We start from the raw sequence: 24,295 nt of genomic DNA, 5'->3' as shown, positions 1-24,295 counted from the left end.
ATATGGTCAAAGTCACTGAGATTACACTTGTTAGGGAGAATACAGAACACATTCCGATGATGTAAATGTTAACTGAAGCTCTTGCTGTGTCTCTACATGATCTGGCTGATTGGATAATTGTATGCACGAGCGGTTGAACAGGTGTGCAGGCGTTCCTCTAAACCTATTGTGATTAGAGTCGAAACAAACTGTCATTATTAACATTGTTGTAGTGAATCATCATTAGATGAAAAACTAACGAGGGGTTTTATATATACACAAAACGCATTGTGGAAGAGTTTGACTAGTCTTGGTGTGTGGAAGTGTGAGGGCGTGCCTGCGCCTCTCCTTCTCTCCCCTCGCCTGTGCGCGCGCGCGCTCGCGCGCTCGGTGTGAATGGCGCAGGCTGGCTGAGAGAGAGCGAGCAGAAGGAGAAATGCGCAGGGCGAGAGGAGCGAGGAAAGCGCCGTCCCCGCGGGAGCCACACTCCGACAAGAAGCTCCTAGAAGCCAACGACCTGCTCAGATGCGCTGATGACGGAGGAGCGGCTCCACGCGCTAGGAAGAAGGGCTACAAACCTCCGGATGTGAGGAGCATATTCGGGGCGCAGGGAAGGAGAGGAAAAGGACACGAGTTCACAGAGGAAGCATCAGCAGGATGGTGTGATGTGTGCTGTGTCATCATATTGCAAGGAGGCCTGATGTGCACAGGTGAGGGGGGATATTAGGGAATAAAACCCTGGAAAGCTTGTGAACTCCAAACCACATGATCTAGTTCTAATCGAGGTCTTGATGATCTGGATCAAGTGTGTTTGGACTAAAGAGACTTTAACCTTAAACTTTAATCTGTAAATGTGTCTGGGAATCATGGCCACAGACAGAATAACAAGTAAGGTGGCACGATGTAAATCCAGAACATTTGATTTCCTCACTTCCTATCATCTAAAAATATACATTCCTAGAGAAAAACTCAGATGAAGAACAATTATATTATAATAATGAATGTTCTATGTTGTAGAAATCGAGGATAGTGTATGCCTTGGAACAGAGATTCCATTGATATGTCAGAACCCAGAGAGAATCTTAAAGAAAACCGATTTACATTATTTTTACAGTGTGTGTACCGTATCCAAAAACAAAGCATAGGTGACAGGTGTGCACGAAATACACTCACACACACGGACACACACACCTACCGGTATGCTGACAGACTGGTTTTCTCGTAAACCTCTATATTCTGTCACTATGTACCTTCCGGATAGTGTGTGTGTGTTTTTATATCTTGTTTTGATTTTATTAACTTTGTTCTTCAGACTTTGTTACAATATTAAAATGCTGTGCTGATGGAGTCTTGTTGATAGTTGAGGCCTGAGCACTGTGTCTCTCTAGTGCAGTTAAACAGACACATCAATGTATGAAGTGCCCACTAATTAACCAAAACTCAAATTTAACACTGAAACACATTATTTAATGATATTTGTAATGAGAATTGAATAAAATATAGCACCATCCATCTTGTATGAGCGCTGATAATAGGAATTCTACAGAAGTCCAGCTCTAAACGGTTTTATATGTTTAGGGTTTGTAATTTACAGGAAAAACCAGTAGGCACATACTTGTCTTGTCAAGCTCCTGCTTTCTGGCAGAAAGATCAACTGAAGTTTGATACTCCTACAGATTCATATCATATGGCTTACATGGTGTGTTCTAATTTACTCACTATGGAAACCTGTCCATTTGCATTATTATTTTTTTTTGCCTAAGCCATTAGGTCACTAGGTTCACTTTCTGTCCCCAAAATCAAATTTCTTTAAAGTCTGTTCTCGTTTTTTTATTCTTTCCGAAAGTTGTTCATTCACAACTAGTGTGCGATGCGTTCACTCAAATGTAACACCTGGACAAAGGTGACTTTCACTTTATTTGCCTCCTTCTTAATGTGACACCTGACTCAAGCCATCAAATAAGCAAGCAAACGAGTGAAGCCGTCACTGGATCAAGTGATTATGATAATAACCCTGTTCCACACTGGCCATTTATTTTTTATCGTATCCTCTAAGGCACATTGTGATCATGTCATTGTGGCCTTGTGACATTTTTAAGGCTACTTTTCTAATCTCATGGCTTGTGTACATTTAAGTGTAAATAAGCTTTAGCTGTCTGGGGGAAACCTGTTGCATATCCTGTTGAGGCTAAATTCTAGCAAACATCTCTAAAAAACAAAAACTGGGTTTTGGGCCAGACTCTCTTTTGCTTTTTTTAGCATTAAAATTTTAAGAAACTTTGAATGTTTCATCCAAACAATGCAGAAATAGCTTTATCTATTTTCTAAAAGTTGCTGAGGATAATTTTGTTGTAAGAAACCTGTTTAACAAAAGCAATCTACCTAATGCTGCCTAAGTGCATGCAGGCTTGGCAGAGAATCATGCATCACCGCTCAAAGCTGGTATGTGTAATCAGTTAGGTCTGTAATCAGATCGGGTCTGTCAGAATGTCTGTGATGCACTTGTGAGGCATTTGAATCAGAGAGGAATCTTTAAGTGAAATGAATGCTCTGTTCACTTTTTGAGGGGCTGCCATGCATTAAATCACCATAAACAATGGTACATACATGTTTGTGGTAGGACATCATTCCAGTCCAGTTGTACACTTAAGAATTGGTTGGCACACACATTTTTATTTGTCTTTCCCTTTTTAGTGTTACATGGCTTGCAGTTTTACTCTGGGATGGTAGGTGGAAATTCAATGTGGTTATAATGACACTCGGTTTACACTGGCTTACACTGTGATGCGTCTACTTGCTTGGCGACATTCTGGTAGTTTAAAAAAATGTGTTCAGCTTGTGTATTTGTTTCTAGGAAGGTACCACCTACAACAAAACGTAGTGACAAAGCACTAATTATCTGCTAATGTAATGTTTATTTATTTATGGATGGCTATTTGGAAGCAGGATAGTAAGAATGTAATGTGTGAGAAGGTAGCTAAATAAATATGACATGGCAGTAGCATCTAAATTACTAGGATATGAAATGAATGGTGGCAGCAATAAATGGATACAGTAAAATCACAATATAAATAATATACGAAGGATATACAGAGGATTTTACATATTTATAAAAGAAAAATTTTTTGTGATATATAAGTGAATTTTTAGACAAACATCTGGAAAAACTTTTAAACTTTTGTAAACTTAAAGGTAGTTTCTCACAGCAAATAACTTCTTGCAGTATGTTGTATTTCAGGATTTGATGAAATAGCAGTTAAACAAACACAGTTTTGTCATGGCACAGCAGCACCCTCAGTTCTGAAACTTTGCTGTGTGAACAACAGGTGTAACGTCACGTAAATTCCTCCGGGAACTGGAACTTCTTCAAGTTCTTAGAAAAAGCACAAATATTTACACAAACATACTGTTATCAATACGAGTTGTGAATAAAGAGAACGGCATTAAAAGCTGATGGGTTCTGTGTTGTTCTTCACTGCTCCCTTAATTACACTGTATCAACAAAAGTTTATGGACACCTGACCATAAGATTTGTATGTGTTTTCTGAACATCCCATTCCACATGTGCTGTTATAATAACAGTATATAATGTTGTATATAATGTTCCACTAGATTTTTGGATTGTGCTTATGGAAAATTGTGCTCATTCAGCTACAAGGGTGAAGAAAAAGAGCCTTAATACATATACATATATATATATATATATATATATATATATATATATATATATATATATATATATATATATATATATATATATATATATATATATATTATATTTCATGTATACATTACAGCACAGTGAATTTTTTTTCTTCGCATATCCCGACGATTTTTAAGAAGCTGGGGTCAGAGCATAGGGTCAGCCATGATACTGTGCCTCTGGAGCATATAGGGTTAAGGGCCTTGCTCAAGTCAGGTACTGATGTAGAGTGAGGGGGCCTGGGGGGCAGCCAGCATTCCAATTCATCCCACAGGTGTCAGAGATCTAATGTAGGCTACTGAAGATCTTCCACTCCAATCCATAAAAACCATATCTTTACAGTGTTCAGAGGCTGGAAGGGGTTTGGGTCTGCTAGCTCAAGTGATGGAGAATTTGAAAGCTACCACATCCAAAGACATCATATAAAATTTTTTTCCCTCAACTTTCTGCTAACAGTCTGAGGAAAACTGCTTGGCCCATTTATTGCGCACAACTCTTGTTCTAAATATGTTTATGTTTCAAACTTGATATTTAGCTTAAAACATTAAGCTATTGTTTATTGTTAGCAGATTAGCCAATGTGGCCGCAGCACAGTGAATCCAAACATGCAGATACAGGCCAAGCGCAAGATGTTTATTTCTCAGTGACCTCTTTGTATATTTTAATTAATAGGCTTCATATACACAGAATAAAGCATGATAAAGCATCCTATTCACGGAAAAATATTTAACTGTAGCTTGATGTGATGCAGCCTGAAATGATATTGTACGTTTTATGTGTAATCTTGTAGAGCATTCACAAAACAAGCTACTCTATCAAGGCTCTCTGTATGCAAAAAATGCAGCTTGTCATGTTACAGAGAAACCTTAAGTCCTTAAGATTGAATACTGGGTACATTTACCATGTAGAGAAATGACATTTAAGTTTCACTTTTACATCTGACTTACAAAGTTGTAACACTGGAAATTCCTTCCAAAATACAAAAGAAAACGTCAGCATATCAAGTTTATATCAATCTATTAGAACGATTCATATCAATAGTGAATATAAATATACCTTAATATAAATTTGTGATTTGCCTGATAATAAATCAACACATTGTGAACAATGAATTGAGAATTCAGCAGTGCTGTGGTGTGTATACATCTTATAGTAATGTTACAGTTCAGTAAGTCTTCCCCCTTTGCGATTTTTAAACGTCTTTAAATGCAGATAAAATAATATTTTTTTAATGTCAGTGTGTTTGTGCATTATGGAGCTACTATTATGCTTATATTACAAGACTGGCATGAATAGCCATTTCTCGACTGCATTGTTTCTTGTTATTTGACACCCACCTGTTGGCTCCTCTAAATATCCATCTGCTTGTTTGTATAGCAGTAGTGGCAGTGTATCTAGAGGAGACACACTGCCCTGTGACAGCATAATAATGGATCACAATGCACCGCCTCCTGACCAGCTGACCGAACAGTGTAAAAAACCATGGGGTCCCAGACACACACACACGTATACACACTGGAGCAGGGGACTCGGTGAAGGGTGACCTTATGAAGTAAAGGGAAAGAACAATTCACTATGGCATTAGTTTATTACATGCGTGGGAGACGCCGATGTGTCCAGACTTGTGTGTGAGGTTTATTTGGAGCTGCTGTGTAAGCCATGGCGCTGAAAAGAGGCTTCAGCAAGACTCTGAGGAAAATAAGCGTGCTCTTCTACTCTTTCTCCAAAGTGATGCGCCGCTCAGGACGGAAGGAGCTTAGCCTTTTGTGGAAGGTTTCTGGTGAGTCCAGTACTATACGGGACCTCTACATGTGGCTAAAGAGTTAGTGTTCATTGCTATATTTGGGTTGACTGGTGGGCGAATTGATTTTGCGGTTTCCTTTGTAGAATGTAAAACTGACCAATTCAACACTGTAGAGCAATGATTTAAACTGTTAAAATACTATAGAGTATTTCAAATGATTCATTTTAGCTTTGTAGCCTGTTACCTTGACCTGCTTCATTTAAACCTGATGCTGTATCATTCCAATTTGAAGGACACAGTTAAAAAAACCCACCCTGTTTTCTATTCTATGAAGAAATAGCACTTAGACTGATCACACGTTTTTAGTTTGTTCCAACTCCAACTTGACCAGGACCAGGGTGGTTACTGGAGATTATGTTAATGATGATGAATATGATGATGAAGATAATGATGTAATAACTACACTGCAGACCCATTTCATGTAACAGATGGGAATGAATGCAATTTATTGATGTAATCAAAAGTGATTGATCGTCAGGACTTGTTCAAGACTGGCTACATTTCATAGTACTCTGGAACAATTTGCTGTTAATCCAAAACCTGAATATGTTTTGCTCATTCATGTGAGTGATTTCATCAAGGCTTATGTGAAATATTTAATTTCTTTAATTGCACAGAATTGCTAACATTACATGATTGATATGATGACATTAAGTGGATTTTGTGTGTTCTTTGCTGATTCCTTCTAGCTTTTAGACCCAACAAAATTCAGTTTCTCAGCTCTAGAGAGCAAGGTTAAAGGTTAAGACTAAATGTTTTTATGTGTCTGACTTCCATGTGCGAATGGCCTCACAGGAACCTGCCAATACCGTTTTAACCGTGAGAACTTCCTTAGTGGATGATCTGTGACTGAAGAGTGATTTGAGAATAGAGGAGAGTTGATGGGCAGCCAAGTGATCTGCCCCTTTGTTTAGCAGTTTGGTGTTGTTTCAGCAGCCTGTTAGGGGTCCAGCCTGTCAGGAGCCGAAAGGAATGAATTCTGGAGCATGAGAAATTCCTCACTCAGGTTGTGCTGGAAGAAGCTAGGAGAAGCATATAGGAATTGTTCCTTCTTGTTTGGATCTTTTAGTTTTTTCATGTTTTTATTAGTCAAAGAGAAAGATGATTGTGTATATGGATGGGATTGCCAAACCACAGACTAAAACAGGCTCTATTAATCATGTTTAGAATGTAAACATAATTTGCTTATGTAGCAGCATGCATTTATGGAATTTATTTAGCTCATTAGACCAGTAACTACAGGGCTCGATACACTACATCTTAAAGTCTTTTCACAGAATGTCAGCAGACTGTTGGAAGATGCTCTGTCAAAGTACGCATTTAAAAGGAATACATTTATTCTCTCCATGTCAACGTCTGTGATGTTAGGCATGTTTGTTTAAGAAAGAACACTTATAGAAATCGACCTTCACAACTTAGTTAAATACAACTGGTTCTATATGGCAGCTTGAGAGTTTGGAAAAACAATTGCATGAAAAATAAACAGAACAGTGTTCAATTGTGCTGTAACAGGTGTGATCCACAGCAAGGCTTTACACACACGCACACGCACGCACGCACACACACACACACACACACACACACACACACACACACACACACACACACACGCACACACGCCTGTTCATGGATGGAGTGATGGGGATTTACACTTGTACAATGTCTTTCTTTCAGGGTTGAAATTTTTTTGACCTGTTACTGCAGCTTGATGGCAGGAGCGTGTTCCTCAAACACTTCATGTTTGAGCCATTAAAAAAAAATCTCTCCAGATGCATCATTTCAGAGGCTGGTTTCCTGATATGCTACATTCAGCAGGCTAGAAATCCATTTTATCTGATTCCACTGAACAATGTAGAGTGTCTTTGAATTGATGTTTTATATAAAACACTACCTTCCCACTCATCTGCACAGTCATTATTACAAGTAGGCATCCAGGATATTTTTTTTTTTAAAGTAGATGGTTCTATTTCCAAAAATGATTCTTTTTACTTTAAAGTAAAGAGAGATTGTCAAAAAAATGTGTTTACTGAAAAACACATAAACACATGCACAAGCACAAGCTATTCACCATGTACTTTACATATTGACCTTGACAGCTTTGTCCTGCAAGCTCCAACATGCATGCTAGGATCCTATTAGGATTCCAGTATAGATGCACACCTCTATATCACACAATGCAGAGTTGACCAGTAAAGAGATCATTTTAAAAGTAGCCATGACAGTCCCCTTCTCTCACCGTTATAAAAGATGAAAAGATACATGGCAAACTATTAAATGAAATTAATTACTGAGTAAAGTTTTTTTTTTTTAAGTAAAAGAAGTCCTTGTAGAGCTGTAAATCACATGTTTAAAAAGTTTTTTTTTTTATGTTTTACAGAGATAAAAGTTGAGACTTAAGTATTTAAAGGTCACAGAGCCTTTGTGTACTCAGGTATTTAAAAGTCACAAGATCTTCACTAACACTGGAAATTAGGCCACAGTTTTTACCATAGGTTTACACTTTGCATAAGTAATTTGCATTAGAGCTTTGGAACAGGGATGGAACACAAAGTCACAATAAAGACGTTTTTTTTTTTAACTCAGTGGAAGGAAAGCAAATGTAATTCATCCACTTGGGTAATTTTTCATTACATCAGGGTTGTTGTTTTTTTTGTTTTGTATTTTGCCAGTATATGCAGTAAGTGAAATTGCACAAAGATGATAGATTGTGGTATAAATGCAAGCTGGTGGGATATAGAGTTTATTTCATATTTTCAAAATCTGTTAAAAAAGTTCAGATGCACAGACTGAATCCAGTACTTTCTCACCTGCCAAAATGTCAGTATTCAATAAGTTTCTGTTTCATGTTATGACCTAAGATGCATAACCCAATATCTTGTCATGCGGTTTTGGAGAGGAAGTAGTAAGAAAACCAGTGGCGGGCCGTGCATTTGGTACCTGGACCACCACTTTCACGTCGCAATTATAGGAACCATCAATACTGTACAATTACACAATATAACAGTGCGTGGCATTACAGAGAGAGAGAGAGAGAGAGAGAGAGAGAGAGAGAGAGAGGCATTTCACATATAGAGGGTAAATACCATTTTACTAAAGCAAGAAACCCAGTTAAGACTCCAAACCTCTACATTACCACCGCAACTGTGCACCCACATCATCTGGAACAGTTCAGAACCAATATTTGTCTAATAATATGACAAAAACATTATGAATTTTAATAAAATACAACCTACTCACCAGAGATACAGAATTTGCACCGATCCTCAGAGGCTGTAATCCAGTGGTACCACTTGTATTCACTGGTCTAGAAGTGGGGAACAAACCCTTTCCCAGGCTGAGACAAGCTAGCTAGATTCGGGGTTGGCTGACCTCCTCACAATGTCTAGCTTTTCTGGAAAAAATATTTTAAGTATGTCTGAGACCAAATCATTTTCTCTTCCTACATAGCCATAAAAGAGTCTAACTCAGATGTATTCATGTGTGCAGCGAGCTACAGATGTGTTTTGCTAGTTGAACTTGGCTGTAACAGTTTCCCTCTGACCAACCAATCGGAGGACGGAAAAATACTGACGCTATTCTGAAATCTGATTGGTTAAATAAACAGACCCATTTATAATATTCTCTATGGCCAAAGAGCCAGCAGTATTGACTTTGCAGGCCCTGTGCAGATTAGATTGACATGGCTGAAATCTGATTGGACAAAAAAATCTAACATCCACATCCACGTACTGGAAGCAGTGCAGCCAAGAGAAACACTACAAAATAAAGAGAATAAACTGTTGGGAATAAATTAATACAATTTTATGGAACAAATATTAGAATTTAGGTTGTAAATGTAGGTCAGTGGTTCTAATAGTGTTTAGGCCAAGAGAGAAGGCTTTGCTGGCCCTGACCGGCCCCCACTGATGAAAACCCTGACAGTTGCAGTCGGAAACTGTGAGAATGCTTGTATGTTGTTCAGACACATCTACACAGGATTCGAACACCATTTAAAGTGTGCTGAGTGTGTGCTTAGAGTGGACTTCGATAGTCAGTAGTACCATCTTTTCCACGTTATTGGAAGTGCTATTATTGCCAGGACAAAGCAATACTTTTCAAATGACTGGGTCAAAAATGTTTTGTGTGAATGGGTTTAAATAAGAAAGTATATTTGTATTGTGTCTGTACACTGTATGTAAAGTACGGATAAAGCGCAGCTCGCCCAATTAGTAAAATATGAGGTGTGTGATTGCGGGTTATTGTGTGTTTGAGAGCACGACTGTTACTAATTCACTGGTGCAGATCATCAGCAGCACCTCTGTACTGACACGTGCGTGCTCATGTGTGTGTGTGTGTGTGTGTGTGTGTGTGTTCCGAATGGGGGTTGTGGCAGGATGTTGACTAAACTAAGACAATAGTCATATAATATTCAGAATGTCATTGATTATGAATGTGAAAACTGCTGAATCCGAAACTGCTGAATTTAATCTACATTGTTACTATATGTTACTAGCTGGATAGTGAGGCAAAGTTTTAATTATGCAGTGTTTGTACATTAGAGGGAAACTGCTGGCAAGGCAGTAAAAACATACTTTAAATGCACAAATCTGCAAAAATAGGCCTCTTTGCAGGCTCAGAGATGTCTCATCTGACTACAAACATGACATTTCTTCGAATGCTATGGATATTGTAATAACAGGAAAAACAGACACTATTTGTTTGAGTAATCATTATCTAATGTATGTAGAAGGGTGAAATATAAAACAGCTGGAATGTCTGAAGTTGTAAAATTGTGATAATCATGATGAGAGACATCACAACTACAAGTTGTAAATGTGGGCAGATAAACCTAAATGAATACAAGGCACTCTAAGAGAAAATTTTAGCAGAATAGTGATTCATTTCTGAACCAGGTGCTTATCTGACCCTATACCTATTTTAAATATCAAAATGCAACCTTGTTGAATATTTTCAGAAATTCACCAACTCGGATTTTGAAATGCATAAGAGTGAGCAATTTTTTTAGCTAAATCAGCCCACGACATATTCTCTCACTACTCACCTCCTCTTGTCCTTTGTGTCTATCATAGCTTAGCTAGAGAGACAACATTTGACAGGCAGAATCACCTCACTCAGCACATCAAGAAAGACCGATAGGGAGTGAGAGGATGGCAGACAGGGAGAACGAGAGAGAATCACAAATGGGTTGAAAGTGAACTGTGAGCCTGAGAAAGATGTTGTGGGATTTTATTGTGCAGAGTTAATAGTTGCTTGATGTGTTTGAAAAGGCTGTGCCTGATTGAGCTTCATCAAGCAGGCTAAGTGGGAAGAAAGAGAAGGAGAGAGGGAAGGTGGGAAAGAGAAAAGGAGAGGTCTCATCCTCATGAGGCTTAGCTGGAATGGGAGCAGCAGTGTGCAAATTTTCTAGCAAAAACACCCCACAGTTCAGGCGCAAATCCCCAGGTAGGTTGTGATAACAGGGTGGCTGACATGCCATGAGAGCTCTCTGTGTGTCGCTGCATTGCTGTGTGTTGTGCTAAGTGCCATGATTATGATTGCGCACGAGAGGGCTGGTGTACATCACTTTTCTCAGCACACTCTGAGGATGCCCTGTACCACACCCTCGCCTTGCCTTTCAGTCTTACATCATGCTGGCTTGCTGAGCATGCTTAGTTTTATGTTAATAATAATTTTGCCATAATGTTAGCATGTAAGAACAAAAGACAGTAGGTAAAGTTACAGACTTTACTCTAAAGATTAAAATTCTTGTCATTTTGCTACTGTCAAGTTTCTATGTATTATAAATGTAAAGAAAATACAAATATAACATTCATATATAAACTGGTTACATGTTTTACTTTTGACTGAGAAGTTTGTTCTTTACTGCTTATATATGGATTGTCTTGGGGGTTTTTTTTGTTTGGCAAATAGTAGTGCCTGAAAGTAAGCATTGCTTTTTCTGCATTGTTTGCATATTATGCAAACCATCACCCTCTCTGTTTGGGTTATTTATTTCAACCTTGCTCAAGCTGTATGTCCACAAAGAACACATTACAAATGCAGAGAAACTGTATTGTACATGAATAGTGTTTTTTTTGGATATTTTTTTGTATTGGAAATGTCCCTAGAATAACTCTGGGGTCTGATATGAGGAATCTGTGCAGTATGGACAAGGTCTTAGAATGGGATCATAAGTATTTTTTTATAACCAATTTGAAATCCTTATGGTTATAGCATTTGTTTAGATATTTTCAGTTATTTTGGGTTGTATTCATCTTTTCATCATGGATTTTCTTTCTGAATCATTCATATTTTTAAAGCCTATATGTAGTTCACAGCAGGTTGGAGAAACAGGAGAATCAGACGGAACTGGATTTAATTTATTTTTTTTTGCATTTAAAATATTTCTTTCTTTGCTGTCTAGTGTAACAAATGAAAAATTTAAACATTAAAAAATAAAAAATAAAACGGTAATATGATATTTATTTAGTAATATGGTCATCTAAATTTCAGTATTCTCACTAAATGCATATATGCCAACTTTGAATAGTGTAATGTATAATGAAGTCATCTCTCATCATTTCGTTTCTGCAGGTTGTAAATACACTTGTCACGCACACTGTCGTGATCATGTGACACTCGACTGCCATCAGCTGGGATCTTCCAACGACGTTCCACTGAGTTCCTTTAGCCAAGACCATCTCAACAACAACCAGGCCTCCCAAAATGTAGGTTCTCTGTGTCTGTCAGTTTGTTATGTGTTTATGATTATAACATTTGCAATATATTCAAGTAAGTATGTCAAACCTATATCTATGTTAACCAGGGCCAGCTATCATAAAAAGACTAGCAAACCCTTTAACAACAAATGTTGTAATTTATTTGGATTTATTTACAGGAATCAATAACTATAGCACCATCAGGGGGGCTAGGTCTAATTGATTTCTCTTCCAGACTGTACAGTCAATCATTAAAGCCAAACACACCCTAGATTTATTGTCCATTGGATATAATTTATTTAAGATCTTTTTTACTGATACATTCATAACACATGATCAGTCATGATTAACAAGCAGATGCGATAAACATGGCTATAATCCAATTAAAATCGCAGAGAGGAACAAATTATGAAATTGTTTCTTTCATGGCGTTGCTTTTCTGGACTTTTTGCTTTCCTGGACAGGTTGCATTCCCATGTAATATAATGACGAGCTGTTACTAATTAATAATGAAATGATAACTATAACTTTCACCACTGATCAACAGTACAGTCTCTGGATGTGACTAAGCGTCTAAACCTTTAATAACTGTGGCCTATGGCGTCACCTTTTGGTTTATAACCTGCATTAACTACAAGAGGGAGCCAAAGCTCAACAGATACATTTCAGTGACTTCTTTGTATCAGCACATAGAGAGTTTTTTTTATGTCCTTCATAACAAGGACAATTTAAATGCTAGGTACAGTGTTAAATTACCACAGTGTAGCTATTATTTTATCTGCAGTGTATATATTTATTCAAAGTTTCAGAAATCTATTCAAACATTTTACTCTTATTATGAGCACTAAGAAGGAATTGTTGTTTTCCTGTATGAGTGTGTGTAGAAACCACACCTCATCCCTGGTCAGAGCTCTTATTATATGTTTCAGACATACAGTTTTCCCTGTACGGTGTGTGGAAACTGGGTGATTATTTGCTATTTAGTGCTGCATTCAAACATGCACATACATACACATTTTGATAGATTTCACTTGATAACAAACAGCAAAAGCAATGGCCTGCTGTGTTTAAGACCTTATAGCCAGGTCATACACACTCATGTGATTAGTAGTAGAAAGTCTCTGAAAGGGAGGGAGTGAGAGACAGAAAAAGAAATGGAGACCATGTCATCTAGTTTGGTATGTGTAGTATTTACACTAAACCAGTTTTGCTGAGAGTGGTGTAGAAAGCATTATAAATGTGAAATGTAAATATATTGCATGTCCAAAAATAATCATTGTAGACAATATGCAGTTAAAAAAAAAAAACATATCTAGAGTAACTAAACTTTGTCATAATAATAGATTGTCTGTTGAATGATTTTCAGTTTTTCTATAGACTTTGGCTCTTATTCCTGTCTCTGTTGGTGCTCCCAGACATTCCCAGTGAGGTTTCTATGTAAAAGTGGTCTATTATTTAATATTTTACTTTCTATAACAGCATGTATTATACACTTTATTTTGGAAAATAGCTCGGGTCCACACCTCCCAAAGGTTTGAGTATAATCAAATTATAATATACATGCATATTTAATAAAGTGTCCCCATAATGTATTGTGGCTTGTTTGTGTCATAGTTTTTAAGTGTCTAAGTACAGTATGTTAGGTTAGAATATGGGTGGGGTTTATGCTTTTGGATGTTCCTTTCAGCTGTCCGTGTCCTTCTAATTATGGACAATTAAAGAGAGGCAGAGGTTTTATATTTCAGCCCTGAAACATGGGGGGTTAACACTTGTATTCTGTGACCTAGTGGCAGTACAAATATACTCAGAATCATCGAAGTGCATAAGGAAAGCACTTTATGTAAGCATCAGACTGTAAAAAAAAAAAATCCCAGCATCAAAACTTTCAGGTTCTGTACATTTCTTTTTATGTTTTCACACAGTGTTTTATTTTGAAACTGTAAACCTGCACCCCAACATAATACACTGGAACTCTCATAAAGTATTTCAGGCGGTCCAAACTCAAAATCTGGGAGTATAATATTTTCTCTAATGTTGGTTATGGTTCTGAGAGTCTCACAGAAAGACAGAAATGTTTCTATGATATAGGGGATAGGAGCATAGACAGATGCAGGAAAAAGTGGAGTTTCCCTTCAGGAAATAGACGCAGGATGCAGAACAGAGTCTGGGCCTGGCACAACGTGCACACACACACACACACACACACACACACACACACACACACACACACACACACACACACACACAAACAGTAAAGGTACAAGTGCATACATTCTATCTGCAACAGACAAACCCAGTTAACATGCCTCATCAATGTAAAATGTTTTGGTGTGTCCATATGCAGTACATTATAAAGCTGCTCGACAGTCAACAGTATTTAAATCTTGGCAAGCTTTAAATGAAGCATTTAGGAACTTGAGAAAGTTTGCCTGACTGGCATGGCCTGAAAGAGTATTTCTTTGGCTTGGTGTTCTGAAAGAAAGGACCTTCCCACCAATTCCTGACTTAGGAAACAAATTGCAGGAGGTTATGAGTTTGATCTTGGTGAAAATTTTATCAGTGTTAATGCAGGCATAAACGTGCCCACCAGAACCACAAAGTTACATAACAGAGCTGAGAAATCACAAACCAGCTTTCATATTGTGTAACTGTGTGTGAGACTGTAGACAAATGAGTTTCCTCCAGGGTGGTCTGTTGTGTTTCATTTCAGGTATACCCCCAGCTAGTACACTAATAACCTGTCAAATTAATTTTTGATTTGTTGACAAAACCTACATAAGATCTCAGGGATAACTGTACAAGCTTGTTGGCTAATGTAGCTGGAGAAACTCTAATTGGTAAGACATGTGATCAAGTTGGCATTTGTACAGAATATTTATGCACAGAAGGACTTTTCCATACACAATTCAATTCTCAAAAAAGGATAATTTTTGGTTGAAATGTTCTTTCATTCACAAATACACATTGAGGGTAAAGGGTTCATTTTATTCACCGTAACTTGGTTCATGTGAGTCAGACTGATTTGATTAGTCTAATTCTGTTAGCTTTGGTCATTATTAGGTCTGGAGGTTGTCAGTAAAACATCCTTAGATTGTTCCCACTGTCACTGATCACCACATTCATGACTGATAATGTTTAGAAACGTTTGTTGATGTATTTTTTAACAGATTCTGTGTTGGGAGATTTTATGGCCTTTGCATTTTTGCTGTGATTTATAATCAGGTTCTCTTGATGAAGCATGATAATAAACCTCGATAAACCAAATCTTTTTGGCTAGACACAGTTGTGAGTTGTAGTTTCAATAATTCAAGCCATTTATTACATTTAAAACTGCTTTTAGGCCTGTAATTATTCATTTATTGCCACAAGACGCCTAGTTTCTGTTTATTTATTTATTTATTATCCATTTTCTAGATTACATTTCTTTTTTTTTTTTTTATCCAGAGACGAACCCCTCCCACTTAGCTGAAACCTGCCACTTTACCTTAAAATAGATAAGTGGTTTTTATTGATTGTTTAGGGTCAGTTAAAAACAAAAAGCTTGCAAATAAGTGGAGCTTTCCAGAAAAACCTGTCTAGAATCTTTAGAGCTGAACTTCCTTGAGACCAGCCAAAAAAATCAGGTTTTTACCAGAACTGGGTGTTTCTGCTGATAATATACTTTGTTATATAAACTTAAAAATGCTACGAATATGTTTGTGGTTGGAATACACACTAAAGAAAAATATACTGTATTTAAATTCTGCAAAGTCTGTATTTTTCATAACTATAAAAGTAGAAAAATATCTCTATGTGAAGTGTTCTCACAAGGCTGCCGCCCATTTTTTTTAGTGCCATTGCAATCCAGCTCACAAAAGTAAACTTCTACGGATATGTTTAATGTCTCCATTCCTGTTCATTATCATTTCCAAGACCTAATTAGGCTGGGGTGTTATTTGGTTTGCTCAGTTTCAGGAAAGTTGCCACATAGTCACATTTTTTGACAAGGAATGTAAATTACTCATCTCTAAATTACCACTTCCATCTCTGGCAACCCTCGATATGTTTATCCCTTCACCTCACCCTGTGCCCACATGATTTTTCCAGCATTCGTTTCTTTAAAAGCACAAGCAGCAAAATTTCATTTTTTTTTTTTTTTTTTCAGATCACAGAATGTCTGTCTATTGTCTTCTTGTGACAATGATCTGCAGTGATGTGTCATGCTGTATACACTTTCTCCTACATTCACACATAACCCCATTCTCCAGCACCATTTACCTCTGTTTTAACTCCACATATTGACATCAAGTTAAATGAACACACAATGGTACTGTGACAGCACTTAAATAAACAGAGAATAAGTGAAACAAAACCATAGAGTCGTGACAGACAGACAAATGAGGTTTGCTGTACCTACACACAGATCAAACGCTAATAAACGTCTTTTCCATGGGAAAAAAAAATGTTTAGTCACACTGTGTGAAGGGTGCACTGTTAATTGCTTCCAGCTTTAACCACACTCTGAATTAAGCTCTGCTATTTCAGCTCCAAAAAGGAGAAAACTAAGCAGTAGGTTTGGCTTTTGGCATGTTATCCTGTAGCTCTTCTTTTTTTTTTTTTTATTACTATTCTGTTAACCAAGGAAAGTGGTAGAATTTAGGATTGTTCACCTTTTATTTACTTCCTCGCTTTAATACTTAAGGAAAGTTAACTCGGTCAACAATAAAACATATTCCAAAGCATGGAACCGCAGGCGTCCCTTTTCATGGACTTTGGGTTTGTAGGCATTCTTGTAAGAAACCACAGGGCTGTTTTTCTTGTTTTGCAATAATCTGTTTTTCATTAAACAATCCACTTGTGCAGCATTTTAAATTAATGCATACTATTTGAAAATATGACAATCGTGTAGCTATTAGATGTAACTTGTGAAAATGAACAGGCATTAGAGACTACCATGAAACAATCTATGCTCTAAGATTTTCTTGTAATTGTGACAGGACTATGACAATTTCAAGACATTCTGGACAAGAGCTTGAAAAACTGGTAAAAGCCATGTGTTTAATCTGTTCATTTCCCATGAATCATTGTGTTTATAGACACCACCTTAAAGTGCACCTGCCCTGGAAAGAAAGATCTCACGTCATTCTTTTTTTTTCTTTTTGTTAAAACCAAGATCCAAACAGAGGTATGGTTTGCTTCCTGAAAACAGTGTGGTCTTCAGAACATCACCCAGGCTTTTGATTACAGAGCGGAGACTGACAGACAGGTAGTTTTTAAAGGCAGTAAAAGCCCACTGATCTTTCGCGGATCCACCAAAAGGCAAGATGGAACGTGTCCCAGACTCCATTTCTTTTGTGTGGTTTAGTTACCTGCTATTTAGTCTTCAGGGTCTGTCTGGGTATATTTAGTCTTTAGAAACTTTTGAAATTGGCCGCAGGAACTCTGATTTCCGCCCATGATTTGATGTTTGGAGAAACTTTGATGAGGGTCTTTATAGCTTTTGGTAACTGTCACTACTTCCTTTGGCTGATAAATACATGAATGCTGTTCAAATAAATATGAGGGTCACATGCAGGAAATTTTCACAACCAGTGAAAGACATTCTTTGTACCGTTTTTCTTTCTCTGAATAATCTCTTTATCTCAAGATTCATACTATATGACCTTTGCTGAATTGTAAGCATTAGCATTAAATATAATTATGTCATAATTATGTGCTTTGGCAACATAATCAGTTATTTGTATAATAAAATTTGTGTTGAAAAAAACTATTCAGAGTAATAAGGATTGTGGTTTGCAAAACTGTGATTCCATTAGGATGGAGAATAACACCATTATCCTTTCTGTTGTGTTCTCTTGAATAACTGATACATCAGGGTTATTGTATAACTCTGGGGAAAATAACAAAGAATGGATATTGCTCACATGCTTATGAGATGGATAACATTGTGAAGATATTCTTTTCTATTATACTAGAAGCTATATTCCTGTAGGCAGTATATGCTACCATTATCAAGTGAGATCACAAGTTAGACATTTAACTGTGTTCATTATTATAACTATAACAGAAATGTAAGAAATATTACATTAGTTTTAATTACATTTGAGTAATGTATACTATATTTCGAAAAGTATTGGGTCACCTGATCTTTCCTGCTATATGTGGTTCTTTTACAAACTTTTACCACAAAGACGAAGGCACTCAATTGTACAGGACCTCTTTAGATGCGCTGTAATGAAATTTTGCATTCACTTGAACTTGGAAACCCAAACCTGGTCTAGCAATGCCCCTGTACACAAATTGGGCTCCTTGAAGATATGGTTTACATGCTTTGGAGAGAAAGATCTTGAGTGGCCTGTCATAGAGCTCTGATCTCATCCCTACTCAACACCTTTGGGATGAATTGGAACGCTGACTGCACCTCAGGTCTCCTCACCTACATCAGTACCTGCCTTTAATAATACCCTTGTGGATGATGAACACAAACATCCATAAGCACACTTTTAAATCTAGTGGAACATCTTCCCAGAAGAGTGGAGGGAATTATAAGAGCAAATTGGGACTAAATGTGGCATGGAATGCTCAAAAATCACATACCATACTTATGACCGGGTGACCCAATACTTTTGGCAATATAGTGTACATAAATCCCACACAAGCTTAAAATAGGTCAAGGGCATTTTTTGTCATAGTGAACAAAGGAATTTGATTTAGTTTTGTAACAAATCCTTTAAAACATATGTAGATCAAAATGTTATACACCTTCATCCTTCCCAGCAAAGGAATTTTGGTAATGTGTAACGAAGGCCATGGCTTCTGGCCAAAAAAAGGCTAGTGACACTCATCTGTCTCTGTCTCCCTCTCTCTCTCTCTCTCTCTCTCTCTCTCTCTCTCTCACGCACACACACACACACACACACACACACACACACACACACACACACACACTTTCCCAGATCCTATTGTCTTAGCAGCCGGTTTAACAGCTAGGAAATTGTTGGTCGCTGAGTGAGACATCCTTTTCACACACAATCTGTCTGCTGGATATTTGAGTTTCTCCTGTTTTTTTTTTTTTTACTTGAACTAATATTTAATGCAGCAGGGAGCATTTTTATTACAATTTACAGGTGTTAGTCCATTTTACACGCATTTTAATATAAAAGTAGTTCAGTATATATAATGCCACATAGATTATGTTTAAAAATGGAAAGAATGTTAATAATATAGAAATGCCTGAATGGACAGTATAAATGACTACAGAGGAGAAGGGAGCAGTTTTGGTTTGGCTGTTCTATTTCTCTGTTATTTTTAGGCCTTCTTCATGCTCTTGGGTTTTAAAAAGCCATGTCCTTTAACAAAACTCTTGAAAGCTGCTGTTTGTGGGGTATGGTTAGGTTGGCCGTTATCCATTACAGATGTTGCCTGTATTTGACCCTGTAGATTTGCTGCCTAATTTTACACATACATAGTATGTCTAAAAGTGTGCTGTTATACTTTTATACATGGATTACAATATATGACAATCTAAACAATTGTCTTATGAGCAGGAGTTGGTATTTGATCTTTTAACATGGTGTTGGAATAATTACCTCATGATTACCAGTTCTAGAAATGTTGGGCCATATTCAGAGATGAATTATGTATACACAATGCAGAGGTAATAATGTAGTCTTACCATTGATAAATAAATTATGTGTAAAAGTGTGTCCTTCCATTATGTTTTACAGCATTAGTTTTGACAACAAGGGGAAAAATGATCTGTTCACATTTTCTATTCCTGTTTTTTAACTTGAAATTCAAATACTTTGTGTTCAAAGGCTATTGTCTAAATGCAATTGAAAAAAAATCAACCTACACATGTTTACTTAAAATTAAAATTAAAAATAAAAAAGTTTTAAATTTAAGGTTAGGTGGTTTAACCTTGGTGGTTAAATGTGAATAGTGACATAAGTGACTCTTAGTACGGCCCAGCAAATTAACCATAGACTTTTTCAAACCAACAAAATCACAAAGAGCCCACTAATTTGTAATGGTGCTTCTAATAATAGGCAGTGTACTAAAGCAATAGCCATCACTATGTTCTTAATGCAAACAAAGAAGTGTAGAGTAAACTAATGTATTGGCAATCTCAAAAAACAAACTGAGAACCTTATAGATAAAAATCATTGCATTTGTTGAACAGTGAAATGAGACAGAAAATCATTCATCCCGCATAACTTATATTTTAGGCATTACTTTTATACACTGCTTTATTTCTATTATATTGTCGCTCTGAATTTGCAAGTGTTTGTAATATGTTTTGGTGTTGCACATTGCTGAAGCTGCCAGTTTTGTAAAAATTAATTGCAAACTGTGAATCTTAAAAATCTAGTGAAGGTGGTCTGAATACCTTTTGAAATCTTATTAAACTAGTGTTGTGCTGCATTGGTGTCCCATCTAGGGGGAATTCTCCTGCTTTGCACCCAGTAAAATTGTTTGGTCTAAAGACAATGAACTTTTCTGCAAAACAATCCACCATATCAGTCTTAAAAAATACTATCATACATTTGCCATTATGCAACTTTCCCCAAATATATATCATAAGTTAGGGGACTCCCACTTTGTTTCTGTAAAATCTGCCATCAGCGGCTAACCCTCAAAAAAATGAGTGGTTTACTCATGGAGCTGATTCAAAACCAGACCTAAAATCATCAGGGATAAACATGGTTTGTAATTTGCCATGTGCTGAGGAAACGCCAGCTTGCATACTGGGATGTAACGGTACACATATTCGTATCCATTTTTTTATGGGTCCATATCAAGTGGTGGACCGCAAGTTTGTTTAGACTTCGCTTGCACTTTGAGTGCATTTTTTTAATAAATTAGTATTAAACTTGAAAACATAAACAACATTGCCAGGAGTATAAAAAAAGAAACTAGGAGAAACTCTTAAAAGGAGAAAATCCTGACAATTCCACATATAAAGGGAGTAAATAAATGAAGGATGAAAGGAATGAAGACATTTGTTAAAGTTTGCTTAAATAAGCAAAACAGTTGAATAGATTATATCTTTTTTTATAATTTTATTTTATTTTGTGCCAATTTAATTGATTACTCAATTTAATCAATATAATAAAATATTATATTGCATTATTTTCATTTATTCTGTTTTGTTTTTTTATAAAATATTATATATTATTTATTTTATATATCTTTTAACCAAGTAGGCACTTTATTTAAAATTGTTTTAAAAATGTAAACTGTTCGAAATGTTGACTATCACACATTAATAATAATAATATACTTTGTTAATAAAAAACCGACAAGCAATTTTATGTCTTGCATTTCTTCCCCCTAAACATACCAGATTAAACCGACTTAAATACCGAGGTACGTACTGAACAGTGAATTTTGTGTACCGTTACACCTCTAATTGGATATAAAAGCTCCTCTCTATTTCACCCCAGGACGAGACACCCAGCTCTGGCTTAGTTCATCAAGCCTGAATGGGTAGAAGGTTAATAAACCTGTTTGAGCGTGTCCATTCATTAGTGCCACCAAGGCTGCAAAGACTGGTCTAAGCATGTTATATACCACTCACTAGTAATTTATGGGCTGCTTTTCATCAGAGATCATTTTAATTATAGGGCACCCACATACTACGCTCGTGTTTTCATGTAGGCTGTTCACTCTGCTTCTGTCAGGCGCATGGTCAAATTTAGATATTTTCCAATATATGTACATACTGTTGTAAAAAAGGCTCTGATCTACAGGATGTTTTCCTAAAATGATTAGTTTTTAAGTGTTGTGTTATGATGTAACTTTACAAAACCATATTTAAACTGTAACAATAGCACAACTGCAAAAAATAATCACATATACTCAAGCTGTCTGTGTGTATTGCTGATAGAAAGCCTAAGCAGGGATCTTAAACAAAATATTAAAATTTTTATTTTTATTTTATTAGAACATCTTATAATTAATAATAATATCATTTCTTAATGCTAGGAAAAGATATTATTACCGAAAACTAATTTAGTCAAAAACGTGATGTTTAGAAATTATTTTTGTAAATTTTCCACAATTCAACCATAGTCACATCCTAAGGGGGTTTCTAGTTCAATAACCATTATTATCATTATTACATTATATGTTACATTTTTTTGTAAAATTATTGTTTTTGGTTGTAATTTTGCATGAAATATGAATGCAAAAGCTGGCAAATTTGAATTTGGTTGCCCAACTCTTGGACAAAAATATGTAAATTGTTGGGAACTCCTCCAAATAACATAAACTGAAGAGTGTTGTTCTCACCTCATACTAACTAAAACCAGTGGCAAGCGATGCATTTCACACCTCAGTGTGAGAATCAGTTGATCTCTTAATACCACCATTATAATGCAATGACTATAGAAACCATCAATATTATACAGAAACACATTATAAAAGACAGGTATCTCATTCAGCACGAATGAATGGCATTGCTAAAGCAAGAAACCAAACAAACACATTTCAACCATACTCCTTTCACTGCAGCCACAGCTGCACAGTGAAATCTGATTGGATAGAAACTCCAACGTAAACAGACACTACTTGCAGCAGTGCAGTATATGTGCATGCACAAAATTGATGTATGTTATATATGTTATATGATATATGTTCATGCACAAAAACATATTAAAACTTAAGTTAGTGATTCAAATAGCGTTGAGGCCATCAGAGGAGGCCCTGATGTGGCCGTGAAGCCTTCTACTGACTAAAACCTTCAATTATGTTGATTTATGTGATATGTTATTAATGCCACTGGTGGACATTAAAAAGGTAAATGTAATTCGTTACCACACTTAAGTAGTTTTCCGCGTGTCTGTACTTTACTAAAGTATTTTTATTTTGGGACACTTTTACTTCAACTTCACTAGGTTTCAACGTGAAATATCTTACATTTTACTCAACTACATTTTGCGGAATCAAGCGTTCCTTTTTATTTATGAGCGAATAAAAACTTAACAGGTCAATCATGCAGCAAGCCACCAAACAGGGTAGAGCCCATGCTCTGTTTTGAACTTATGATTTCCGTTTAGTGGTATCTATTTATCATTAACATACAGTTCAGTGTCAGTTCAACAGCAAGCAGAACATTTTGAGAGGAATAAATGATGAAAGAAACTCCTGAGTCTAACACCTGTGGCCACAACTCCTGTGGACTTAACTTAGTTGCCTGATTTTTTTTTAAGTAGTTGAAAATAAGTTTTTGGGCTCACGATGATTTTAATAGATCTCACTCAGTGTCAGTGCTGACTCATTAATATCATTCTATTATCATTCTATCATTAATATCATGTAACAGACTGGTGTGCTAAGAGTCTTTCACATCAAACTGAGTTGATTACACCCTGTGCAGTGCACTACATGTCCACTAGGGAGCGGATTGAGACGGATCCAGTGGGCGTGTTTTACTGTACCGCCCTGTAGTAGCAGTGTGAATGTGGAGACACAGAGAGACACACAGAGGAACTGTAAGTCCTGGGGTTAAAACCGGCCGGAAAGTTAGTTTGAAACACTTAAAGAGCTTTGAATGAAAAGTTTAGTTCGGACTGGAGATGATGGAGAGGTGTTAGAGGTTATATTTCTCACTCAGTGCTGTTGAATTTTTCCCCGAGCTTCACTGACAGGTTTTTTTTTATGTCCCACGCTGTCCTCTGGATCTCACCGCCGCATGGACTGAATCTTCTCTTCCGCCCCTCTGTTGCACTGTATGTCTTTTTAATGTGGCAAAAATTGAAAACTTGGACTTTTCTCTTCAAATGACGTGGACGAGCACCATGAGCAGTGGTTACAGCAGTCTGGAAGAAGATTGTGAGGAGTATTTCTTTACCGCCCGGACTTCCTTTTTTAAGAAGCCTTCAGGGAAGCTCGCAGATCCTAAGGTGTGACCAAAAGTTTTTTTTTTTTAACTTAAATACTTATATATGTACGCCACATGCTAACCAGACTTATTTCTATTATTGTATTTAAGACACAAAGACGTGATTTTACAGTGTGATAAACAGAGCACATGGAGCTCATGAGTTACAGTGAGGGTTAGAAGGGACGTACTCACACTGCTGGTTGTCTGGTTTTTATAAATATTTGTTTTTAAAAGTCACACATTTA

The 24,295-nt window shown here is 36.6% G+C and overlaps 1 protein-coding gene across 3 annotated transcripts in view; it reads left to right on the top strand.

Moving 5' to 3' along the window:
- The first annotated feature begins 209 nt into the window (after nucleotides 1–209).
- rassf3 (Ras association domain family member 3) overlaps nucleotides 210–24,295 on the top strand; it is a 45,171-nt gene continuing 21,085 nt past the window's right edge. Inside the window, exons 1-2 of one of the 3 annotated variants that reach the window (XM_046873406.1) lie at nucleotides 210–689; nucleotides 12,060–12,193. In XM_046873406.1, the coding sequence (XP_046729362.1) occupies nucleotides 416–689; nucleotides 12,060–12,193 (408 nt within the window). In that variant the 5' untranslated portion in view covers nucleotides 210–415. Of the gene's footprint in view, nucleotides 690–5,323; nucleotides 5,463–12,059; nucleotides 12,194–23,615; nucleotides 24,070–24,295 lie in introns of those variants that run through there. The other 2 variants (XM_046873407.1, XM_046873408.1) reach the window with 2 other exon arrangements.

The sequence above is a fragment of the Silurus meridionalis genome, chromosome 18 (genome assembly GCF_014805685.1).
Source record: "Silurus meridionalis isolate SWU-2019-XX chromosome 18, ASM1480568v1, whole genome shotgun sequence".
NCBI lineage: Eukaryota > Metazoa > Chordata > Actinopteri > Siluriformes > Siluridae > Silurus > Silurus meridionalis.
Note: the sequence above shows the minus strand (reverse complement) of the source record. Positions and strands in the feature narration are given on the sequence as shown.